Source organism: Ovis aries, chromosome 11 (assembly GCF_016772045.2).
Source record: "Ovis aries strain OAR_USU_Benz2616 breed Rambouillet chromosome 11, ARS-UI_Ramb_v3.0, whole genome shotgun sequence".
Taxonomy (NCBI): domain Eukaryota; kingdom Metazoa; phylum Chordata; class Mammalia; order Artiodactyla; family Bovidae; genus Ovis; species Ovis aries.
The window spans coordinates 44,932,733-44,944,567 of NC_056064.1; the positions used below are offsets into that span (position 1 = coordinate 44,932,733).

General features: G+C 44.9%; 1 protein-coding gene across 1 annotated transcript in view; it reads right to left on the minus strand.

Annotated features, from left to right (window-relative positions):
* LOC101120000 (leucine-rich repeat-containing protein 37A3-like) overlaps positions 1-11,776 on the minus strand; it is a 49,839-nt gene extending 38,063 nt beyond the window's left edge. Inside the window, exons 1-6 of the mRNA XM_042256823.2 lie at positions 9,782-11,776; positions 9,128-9,196; positions 7,716-8,776; positions 7,390-7,616; positions 6,933-7,095; positions 4,517-4,588 (exon numbers count right to left, since the gene is read on the minus strand). Of these exons, the coding sequence (XP_042112757.1) occupies positions 4,517-4,588; positions 6,933-7,095; positions 7,390-7,616; positions 7,716-8,776; positions 9,128-9,196; positions 9,782-11,776 (3,587 nt within the window). The remainder of the gene's footprint in view (positions 1-4,516; positions 4,589-6,932; positions 7,096-7,389; positions 7,617-7,715; positions 8,777-9,127; positions 9,197-9,781) is intronic.
* Between the last annotated feature and the right edge of the window lie 59 nt (positions 11,777-11,835).

The following is an 11,835-nucleotide window of genomic DNA, read 5'->3' on the forward strand; positions in this document are numbered from 1 at the left end:
TTGTGACTAAATCTTTTGAGATAAGAATCCGTTGAGAATTTCATTTAAAAAAATGTCCTTTTCCCTAGAAAACTGCACTGTCTGGAACACATGTAAAAGTATACGTGCAATTTTCCGTTTCTGGACCATCCTTTTAGGGCAGAGGTCTATGAACAGAGTAGACTGAATTCAGAGGGCTAAACTTGGATGGAAAACAAAATTACATCTCAATTTTCACAATCTCTCAGTAAAATCAGCATTTCCTTCCATTATGAATATAGGCAACAAATCACAGTAGATCAGCAGTAGTTAACTTGGTCCCCAATAGAAATCACAGGTCATTTCATATCACACGTACATTGCAGATATCTCAAAATATCATTTATTCACATCACTACCCTGAGGTATAACATTTATTGACCTACCACTATCTTGTTATTTAGTGTGCTAAGAGAAGCATGTTTATTACTATATCACTGATTTTTAAACTATTCTGAAAACTAGTCAGTGTTTCAATATAGTCGGTTTCCTTTGTTTTTCTATCTATTTTGACGTATTATACACTTAAAAACATTATCCCAAGAATATAAGCTTCTGTAGATTATACGCCAAAGAGACATACATGGGGGATCAGGAGGGAGATTAAAAAATTCTGCCCTGGGGAACCACTGACACCAAGTTAGGAACCTCTGTTTATAAGGTATAAACCTCAAGCTGGCTGAGAAATCTTCAAATCTTACCAGATTCATGTTATACTGTATCACTTCCCAAACATGGGCTTTTTAACAGTTAACTTTTTAATTCAAATTTATTTTTCACAAAATATGTAGTATATATTCACAGGGCTCAAAATCCCAAAGATATATAGTACACAATCCAAACTTTTTCTCTTACCTCTGTCCCTTAGTCTACCATTGCCCTCTACTCCTCAGAGGAAACGAATGTTAATCTATTTCTTGTGCCACATGACTTTCATTCTTCTTACAAGTTTGGGAAATAAAATCTCCAAGTTAGATACTATCATGGGAAATATAAACTACATTTTGTAGTTACGAAATCTGTAAATTTTAAAAAATTGCCTGGTTCTAGTAGTTTTTCCTTACCAATAAGATAGTCAAACTAAGGGAACATGTCTCTAAGGGTGGTCATAATCCCTATTTTCAGATTGACTGTTATGTCTTTTATTATTAATTCAGAATTCATTTATGACTGGTTTATTCAAGTTGAATGAATGATATGACCACAAACGGTCATGAAAAATACTAGTTAATTACTTTGAATGTTTTTTTTTCCAAAATCACTTATGTATCTAAGCAGACTTTTTCTACAAATCAATTTAAAAAAACAGTAACAGAAAAATGGACTAAGGGCAGTTTAGAAAGACAAATGTTCAGTAAACATATACAGACATTTAAATTCATAAGTGATCAGAAAAATTCAAATTCAGATCAGACCTCTTTGATTCACCCATCAGATCAGACAAAAAAAGAGCAGGGGGGCGGGGCAGAGAATATCCAATGGTAGAAGGAATGTGGGAGAAATGAATGTCATCATGGCATGTTGATTGGAGTAGAACACGGTCAACACCGAAATCAGATTGATTATATTCTTTGCAGCCAAAGATGGAGAAGCTCTATACAGTCAGCAAAACCAAAACAGGGAGCTGACTGTGGCTCGGATCATGAATTCCTTGTTGCCAAATTTAGACTGAAATTGAAGAAAGTGGGGAAAACCACTAGACCATTCAGGTATGACCTAAATCAAATCCCTTATGACAATACAGTGGAAGTGAGAAATAGATTTAAGGGATTAGATCTGATAGTGCCTGATGAACTATGGACGGAGGTTCATGACACTGTACAGGAGACAGGGATCAAGACCATCCCCATGGAAAAGAAATGCAAAAAAGCAAAATGGCTGTCTGGGGAGGCCTTACAAATAGCTGTGAAAAGAAGAGAAGCGAAAAGCAAAGGAGAAAAGGAAAGACATACCCATTTGAATGCAGAGTTCCAAAAAATAGCAAGAAGAGATAAGAAAGCCTTCCTCAGTGATCAACGCAAAGAAATAGAGGAAAACAACAGAATAGGAAAGACTAGAGATCTCTTCAAGAAACTTAGAGCTACCAAGGGAACATTTCATGCAAAGATGGGCTAGATAAAGGACAGAGATGGTATGGACCAAACAGAAGCAGAAGATATTAAGAAGAGGTGGCAAAAATACACAGAAGAACTATACAGAAAAGATCTTCATGACCCAGATAATCACAATGGTGTGATCACTCACACTCACCTAGAGCCAGACATCCTGGAAAGTGAATTCAAGGGGGCCTTAGGAAGCATCACTACAAACAAAGCTAGTGGCGGTGATGGAATTCCAGGTAAGCTATTTCAAATCCTAAAAGATGATGCTGTGAAAGTGCTGCACTTAATATGCCAGCAAATTTGGAAAACTCAGCAGTAGCCACAGGACTGGAAAAGGTCAGTTTTCATTCCAATTCCAAAGAAAGGCAATGCCAAAGAATGCTCAGACTACCACACAATTGCACTCATCTCACACACTAGTAGTGTAATGCTCAAAATTCTCCAAGCCAGGCTTCAACAGTACATGAACCATGGACTTCCAGATGTTCAAGCTGGATTTAGACAAGCCAGAGGAACCAGAGATCAAACTGCCAACATCCTCTGGATCATCAAAAAAGCAAGAGAGTTCCAGAAAAACATCTACTTCTGCTTTATTGACTATGCCAAAGCCTTGGACTGTGTGGATCACAATAAACTGCGGAGAATTCTGCAAGAGATGGGCATACCAGACCACCTGACCTGCCTCTTGAGAAACCTGTATGCAGGTCAGGAAGCAATGGTTAGAACTGGACATGGAACAACAGACTGGTTCCAAATAGGAAAAGGAGTACATCAAGGCTATATATTGTCACCCTGCTTATTTAACTTCTATGCAGAGTACATCATGAGAAATGCTGGGCTGGATGAAGCACAAGCTGGAATCAAGATTGCCAGGAGAAAAAAAAAAAGGTTGCCAGGAGAAATATCAATAACCTCAGATATGCAGATGACATCACCCTTAGGGCAGAAAGTGAAGAGAAACTAAAGAGAGTGATGAAAGTGAAAGAGCAGAGTGAAAAAGTTGGTTTAAAACTCAACATTCAGAAAACGAAGATCATGGCATCTGGTCCCATCACTTCTTGGGAAATAGATGGGGAAACAGTGGAAACAGTGTCAGACTTTATTTTTGGGGGCTCCAAAATCACTGCAGATGGTGATTGCAGCCATGAAATTAAAAGACGCTTACTCTTTGGAAGGAAAGTTATGACCAACCTAGATAGCATATTAGAAAGCGGAGGCATTACTTTGCCAACAAAGGTCTGTCTAGTCAAGACTATGGTTTTCCAGTAGTCATGTATGGATGTGAGAGTTGGACTATAAAGAAAGCTGAGGGCAGAAGAATTGATCCTTTTGAACTGTGGTGTTGGAGAAGACTCTTGAGAGTCCCTTGGACTGCAAGGAGATCCAACTAGTCCATTCTAAAGGAGATCAGTCCTGGGTGTTCATTGGAAGGACTGATGTTGAAGCTGAAACTCCAATAATTTGGCCACCTCATGTGAAGAGCTGACTCATTTGAAAAGACCCTGATGCTGGGAAAGATTGAGGGAGGAGGAGAGGGCGATAACAGAGGATGAGGTGGTTGGATGGCATCACCGACTCAATGGACATGAGTTTGGGTAAACTCTGGGAGTTGGTGATGGACAGGGAGGCCTGGCATGCTGCAGTTTATGGGGTCCCAGAGTCGGACACGACTGAGAGACTGAACTGAACTGAAAAATTTATATCTACATAGTCTTCACCCCAATAATCCCATTTCTAGATATCTATTCTACAGAAATACCTGACCAGATTCACAAAGGTGCCCGTATGAGGATATTCATTGCAGCAATGCATGCAACAAGAAAACTGGACATACAAATGTCCTTCAATAGGAGCATTATTAAACTGTGATACATTTATACTATGGAATATTATGCAGGAGTTGAAATGAATGTGTTAACACTCTATGTACTAGGAATGAAAGAAATCTAAGACATCATGAAATGAAAGAATCAAGTTGCAAGATGTTTCATTTGTGTAAAAAAGGTAAGAAAATCATACAAGAAACCTATTTGGTTATCTGGAAATATATATGTATTCAAATGTATAGGAAAGAGTCTGGAAGGATATATACTAAACTCAAAGCAGCCTGAATGGGGTTTAGGGAGCAAGGAGGGTTTTTACTATACCTGTTATTTTTACATAATGAGAATATAATCATACAATACTCATATAATGGAAAATAAATTACTGACTTTAAATAGAGCCTGCCAAATTTAATCTTTAAAATAAACACAGAATTTCAATCAATAGGTTGCTTTGGGAGATGAAAGGGGAAATACCTTTTCTCACAGCTATTGACCTCAAAATTCTGGACCAAGAAGGATCTTACAAGACAGTTAGCAGTTTGTATTCACATTTGGACATCATATACTCACAGTTTCTCAGCCCAACGGTATGCCTTCCATATATTTTCATCAATGTAAGAAATATAGTTTCCTTGGAAATTTCTGTGAAGAAACACAGGTTATATCCTTGAACAGGCAGGAAAAGAATGAAGAGAATATGTAAAAGAACCATGGCCACCTTATGGGTAATATTCAAATGCAGAAAAAACCAGATTTTTAATTCCCACAGCTTCCCAGTGTGTGTGCTTAGTCCAACTCTGTGACCTTCTGGACTATAAACCCGCCAGGCTCCTCTGTTCATGAGATTATCCAGGCAAGAATACTGGAGTGAGTAGGCATTCCCTTTTCTGGGTGATCTTCCCAACCCAGGGATCAAACCTTAAATGTTTAAAACGGAACTCATCTTCCTCTAACTAGCTCTCCTTCCCAACTGCTGTATTTCCACTTGTTACACCACCATCATTCCCCCCATCGCGCATGCATGCTAAGTCACTTCAGTTGTGTCCAACTCTTTGCAACTCCAGGGACTGTAACCCGCCAGGCTCCTCTCTCCATTGAATTCTCCAGGCAAGAATACTGGAGTGGGTTGCCATTTCCTTCTCCAGGGGATCTTCCCAAGCCAGGGAATCAACCCATGTCTCTTATGTCTCCTGCTTTGGCAGGTGGGTTCTTTACCACTAACACCACCTGGGAAGCCCCATCAACATACGCGATTTTTCTCTTTCCCACATACCCAAGTCCACCAACGCTAGTCAATGACTACATCTAGTTGGTTTTGCCTTTGTCATGCTCTCATGATTTTCTTTCTACTCTTCTCACAACCACTCTAATTCAGCCCTTTCTCACTTTACCCCTAGATTTTCCTAGACCATTCTATTTGGTCTTAATAATTCTCTTGTTTTAATCATTTGTCTTTCTTGCTTGAAAACTTTCAGTGGCTCCGCATATCTCACATCATCACTTTCAAACCTCCATTAGGGTAGCCAAGGTTTTCCATAATCGTAGCTTTCATTGTTCTCTAACCCAATCTTTTGGGCTTCCCTGGTGGCTCAGCGATAAGGAATTCACTTGCCAATGCAGATGTGGGTTTGATCCCTGGGTCAGGAAGATCCCTTGGAGAAGGAAATGGCAATCCATTCCAGAATTCCTGCCTGGGAAATCCCATGGGTGGAGGTGCCTGGTGGGCTACAGTCCACGGGGTCAAAAAGAGTCAGATATGACTTAGCTACTAAACCACCACCACCAACCCGCTTCTTTTTACAGCCAGACTAATCTATGAAATCCTGATCATCCTCGCAGGCACACATTTGCCTAGACCGTGCTCTCTGTTTTTTCTCTAACAAATCACAGCCAATGTTTTAAGTCCCAGCTGAAATTTTAACTTATCCATACAGCTTTCCGTGACCTCCACAACCTAATGATTACAGGTCCTGGTGAACTACAGCAGATATCTGTATCTCTTTTAATGCTTAACTGCATATTATCTCCCTTTTAAAGCACATCCCCTTTCTTCTCACCTATCATTGCCATGTTCTGCAGACAATGTCATACTTCTGTGGTGCCCACAGTACTTAGCCCTGTGTTGGGCACAAAATGGGTGTTATACATAGAAATCAGGGGACAAAGATGAGTTCTAGATATAACTGAGGAACTAAATATAATAATAGCTAACACTAACATATATGCTAGGCACTGGTGTTTTACATGCATTTTACATGTATTGTGTGTGTTAGTCGCTCAGTTGGGTCCGACACTTTGAGACCCCATGGAACCTGCCAGGCTCCTCTGTCCATGGAATTCTCTAGGCAAGAATACTGGAAATGGAAATTTCCTTCTCCAGGGGATCTTCCTGACCCAGGGGTAGAACCTGGGTCTCCCACATTGCAGGTAGATTCTTAACCATTTGAGGCACCAGGAAAGCCCATATATGTTAGGCACTGGTGTAAGAGCTTTACATGTATTAACTCATCTAAATCTCACAACAATCCTATGAGATGACAACTATCATCATTCCCACTTTACAGATGCAGAAATTGAGTCACAAAGCTAGCAAATTACAGACATGGGTTCAAACCCAGGCAGTTCAGCTCTGGAATCTCTACTCTTAACCATTTGTTGTTTCACCACCAATGAGGTGGGGAGAGGGACATGTTGCTGTAAAGAGGATGGAGCAAAGATGGGAGAAGAGTAGATGTTGAGGAATTAAATAATGGGGTAAAAATTAGAGAAGGAAAACGAATAGGGGTGATTATAAGTAAAAGACTGGAGAAGAGGCAACAATAGTAAGGAGGAGAATGAATATAAGGAATCGTTGACAAATGAAAGGTTAAAAATGGCAAGTCAGTCAGTATGGGTTGGGGAGATGAGAAAGACCCAGGAAAACCTGGAAGAGGGGCTGCCACATTAGGCAGAATGCAGAGAACAAATAAAGAAAGGCCGTTCTTACAAGATGGTGAAGGTGCCATTGTAGGAGTTGGGCCCTGGCTCAGGCACTCTGTGGAGCTTCTGCTTTGCACTCAGACCAACACATGACAGCGTCTCATCTTTGCAGGTACAGAGCTTACATACATTGATGGTTGTGGTGGCATTCTGTACTGGTTGCTTCTTTCCTAGGATATGTTTTATACCAGGGGGACTTCTGGGTACCGAAAATGGAGTCAAAGGAAAAAGAACCATCCGAGATATCATCTCAGATGACCTTGGTTGTTGAGATATGCTAACTCCCAGGTCCACAGTTGGGATTGTGGCTTGAGTCAGGTTTGGCAGAGGAAGTGTCACCTCTGGGGGAGCCGTGGTCTGCTGCAGGGTGGTAGAATATTCAGACACCATAGCAGGTTCCGGGGTTATGGTAAGCTCCAGGTTTGCATGATGAGTTGTGATGCTGGGTGATGTTGGAGGCTGACTTTGATCCTTGCTTGGGGTCTCCTGAAGGGTTGGAGGAGGTTCAGCCTCCGTATTATTCACTGCGGTAACGTTAACTTCCACGTCCATAGGCTGAATCGTGACTTCAGTCAGGTTTGGCTGGGCAAGTGTCCCCTCAGGCTGTTCTGGAGGAGGAGCTGTGGTCTGTGGCAGGGCAGTAGAATGTTCAGATGTAGCAGGCTCTGGAGTTACAGTAAGCTCCAGGTCCACATGATAAGCGGTGACGCCGGGCGACGCCGCCTCGAGTGCTGGACCTGTCACCTCGGAATACAATGGCGGCTGAGCTACAACTTCCTTAATGGGTTTTGGAGGCTGAGCTTGGGTCTGCTGCGCAGTTGGAGAAGGTTCAACCTCCACAGTGGATTCCGGAGTTAGTGTAAGTTCCAGGTCCAAAGATTGGAAGGTGACCCCACTCAAGGCTGGGCGCTGAGACTGAACTGGCTTTGGATGTGGCTGTGTTAACTCGGGGTATGGTGGAATAGCTGCAGTCTGCTGTAGGCCTGTGGAATATTCAGCCTCTGTCGTAGGTTCTGGAGTTGTGTTAGGCCTCTGGCCCGATGGTTGAACTGTGACACTGGGCAGCAGTTGGCTCTCAGCTGGCATTGGAACAGTCACCTCTTGCTGCACTGGATGCTGAGCTGGGCTCTCCTGCATGGCTGGAGAAGATTCAGCCTCATTCGTAGATTCTGGAGTTATGGTAAGTTCCAGGTCCAAAGGTTGAGCTGTGAATTCTGTCAATTGAGACTGAACTTGCTCTGGATTTGGAAGTGTCACCTCAGGGGGTTTGGGGCGAAGAGCTGTAGAAGATTCAGCTTCTACAGTAGGCTCTGGAGTTACAGTAGGCTCCGGGTTGAGAGGCTGAACTGTGATGCTTGGCAGTGTTGGATTCTGAGCTTGATACTGGCCTGGAGTTGAATCAGCCACAACCTCCTTAGGTGGCTGTACAGGCTGAGGTGGTAGCTCCTGCATGGTTGGAGAAGGTTCTTCCTCCTTGGTAGGCTCTGGCTTTATGCTCAGTTCAAGGTCCAAAGGTTGAACTGTGACCTCAGTCAAGGTTGGATGTTGAACCTGAACCTGCTCTGGATTAGGAATTGTCGCCTCCAGGGGTGTAGAAGGTTCTGGAGTTATGGTAGGCTTCTGGGCCAAAGGTTTGATGGTGGCACTGGTTAAGTCTGAATGATGAGTCTGATCCTGTCCTGGTGTTGAAACTGTCGCCTCATAAAGCATTGGAGTTTGTGCTACAACCTCTGTAGGTGGCACTGGAGGCTGAGATGGGGAGCCCTGCTGGGCTGGAGAAGGTTCTATCTCTTTAAGGGGTGGGGCTGGGAACTCCTCTTGGTTTGGAGAAGATCCTACATTCTGAGGGGGCTGTAGAAGGTGAGGAAGGGTCCCCTGAGGGGCTGGAAGTGGTTCCATCTTTGCAGGGGGTTCTGATGTCTGAGTCTGAAGCACCTGCTGTGTGGGAGAAGACACCACCTCCTTGGGGGGCTTGAGAGATACAGTTGAGCTCCCCTGGGGAACTGGAGACTGAGCTGGGTGTCCCCCCTGGGCTAAAGGAAGCTTGATCCCCCCAGGGGGATCTGGAGTATGAGCAGCATTCTCCAGCTGCACTGGAGAATGTTCAAGCTCTTTAGTGGGGCCTGGAGTTAGGGCAACCGCCAGATCCACTGATTTAGCAGTGATATGAGGTAACACTGGACCCAGAGGTGAGACTGTTACCTCATTCTCTACTAAAGTTTGAGTAGCAGCATCGTTGGTGTCCTTTGGAGGCTGAGCTGGTTGCTCATGCTGGACCACAAAAAGTTCATTTTCAGAGGCAGTCGGTGGCTGATTTGAAACCTCTTGCTGGACTGACAAAGGTTTTAACTGCCCAGGGGACACTGTAGACTGAGCTAAGGTTTCCTTTTGGGGTGGAGACGTTTTAACCTTATTAGTGAATGCTGGAGTGATGGTGAGTGCAAGATCCACAGGTTTGACAGTGGCGCTGGGCCGCTGCAGAAGCTGACCTAGAGAAGAAACTGTTGTCACATGATGTTCTGGAGAGAGAACTATAATTTCATTAGGGAGCTCTGGACGCTGAGCTGTGGCCTCCTGCTGGGGTGGAGAAGGTACAGTCTCATGAGCCTGTAGATCCTGAGCTGGGGTCTCCTGTTGTTCTGAAGGTGTAATTTGGGTAACAGCTTCTGGAGATGGGACTGGAGCTGGCACTTGAACTGGCAAAGGTTCAGCTTCCTCGGGCAACTGTGAAAGCAGTGTGGGGGCCTCTGGCGGGGATGCAGAAGATTCTGCATTAGTAAGGGGCACTGAGGACTGAGCCAAAGGCATCTGCTGACTTGGAGAAAGTCCTGCCACCGGAGTGGGTTCTGTGGTTACGGTAAGCTCTAGATCTGCAGGTTTGACAGTGACATTGGATATGCTTGAATGTTGAGTAGGTTGCTCCACCAGGGTTGCAGCAGATTCTGTCTCCACTGGAGACAGAGCTAGGGTCTCCTGCTGGGTGGGGAAAGATTCAGCCTCATTAGGGGACTCTGGAGACAGAGCAGCATCTTCCTCCTGGACTGGAGAAGATCCAGCTACTCCAAAAGAGTCTGACAGCTGAGTCAGGGTCTCCTGCTGGGTGAGAGAGGGTTCAACTTCCCCAGTAGGCTCAGAAGGCTGAGTTAGTTGCTCCTGTTCACTTGAAGAAGGCTCCACTTCCTCGGGGGTCTGGCCTGTGGTCTCCTGCTGGCTTGGAATAGCTTCAACTTCCCCAGTAAGCTCAGAAGGCTGAGCTGGTTGCTCCTGCTCACTTGAAAGTTCAACCTCCCCCAGGGTCTCTGGAGGCTTCTGCTGAGTTGCAGGAAATTTAGTTTTCTTAATGATTGTAGGAGTGATGGCAAGTTTCAAATTATGAGGTTGAAATGTAACATTGTGCAGGTTTGAATGAACCTGATGTTGAATGCCATGTTGAACTATTACCTCATCGCTAATTGGAATTTGGAGTACATACTCAGTAGGGAACCCTGGAGCTTGAGTTGGGGTCTCTTGATGGAGCACAGATGCAACTGTCTCAGGGTGCTTTGCAGGCTGAGATAGGTCCTCCGGCTGGACTGGAGTTTCAACCCCTTCCTGTTGCTCTGGAAACTCAGATGGGCCCTCCTGTTGGGCTGGAAGAGGTTCAACCTCCTCAAAGTGCTCTGGAAGCTGAGATAGGACCTCCTGCTGGACTGGAGAAGGTTCCACCTCTTTAGTAACCTCTGGAGTCAAGGTAAGCACCAGATCCAGAGGTTTAACAGTGACATTATGCAAGTGTGACTGCTGAACTTTATGATGTGCTACTGGTCGAGCTACAGTCTCCTTAGGTGTCTCCAAAGGCTGGGCTAGGGCCTCCTCAGGGCTTGAGGTTTCTACTTCCTCAGGGGCCTCTGAAGGCTGAGACAGAGCCTCCTGTTGAAGTAGAGGTGGTTCTACCTCTTCAGTGGGCTCCAGATGCTGAGCCTGGGCCTCCTCCTGAAAAGATTCAGCCTCCTCAGGCGACTCTTGTTGGGATAAAGATTCCAACTGCTCGGTGGGCAATGGTCGGCGAGTGTGGTACACCTGCTGAGATGAAGAAATTTCAGCCTCAGGGGGCTCTGGAGGTTGATCTGGGCTTCCCAGAAAATCCGTAGGTAGGCTCTCCTCAGGATAAAAGGCATCCATATTGGAATCTAAATAATCATCCTGCAGTTCTTCTAGACCCTGATTTTTTTTTCCAAGTTGTCTTGTAGTTCCAACAACAACTTTGGCAAGAGGTCGATGCTTAACAAGATCTTTCTTCAGGTTTGAGGGTGAAACAATAAACTTCGTTGGTTTTGAGCTCTTACTACCTAGAGGTGGAACAAGTATTTCAAATGATTGGTGATTTTCAGCCTGATCTAGACCTACAGTTTTAGCCTTACTTTTGTGTCGAGGAGGCAGAACCAAGGCTTGATTCTGGTCCCAATCTAGCACTGGAACCGCTGCTGGGAGCTTTTGATGCTGGGTTAGCTTGTCATCCAGATCCTCGTGTAGAATAGCAAACTTATCTGGCTCTGCCAACAGCTCTCCAGCTGAATCCGAGTCCAGGTATGGAACCAGAGTCTCACTCAGATCCTCATGAGGCAGGGCCAACATGTGGTCTGGAGAGGAGGAAGTCAAGTAATTAAAAACCCCCGGCTCTGCCAGGGGTGTGAGTGCATGGGGCGATTCGGGCGGGAGGTCAGAGGAGTGTGAAGACCAGGGCTCAGTCAGCCCTGGGGGGTCCGAGGTCAACTGGACAGGGCCCTGGGCCCACTCCAGAGGCTGAGCTGCCTGAACCAAAAGCCACAACGGTTGCCAGGTAAGGAGGAGCCAGAGGCGCAGCCGGGACATGACATGCGGAGGCTCCCGGGCGCAGCGACCCAGGCCAGTGGGGCGCCGGCGCCGCCCCT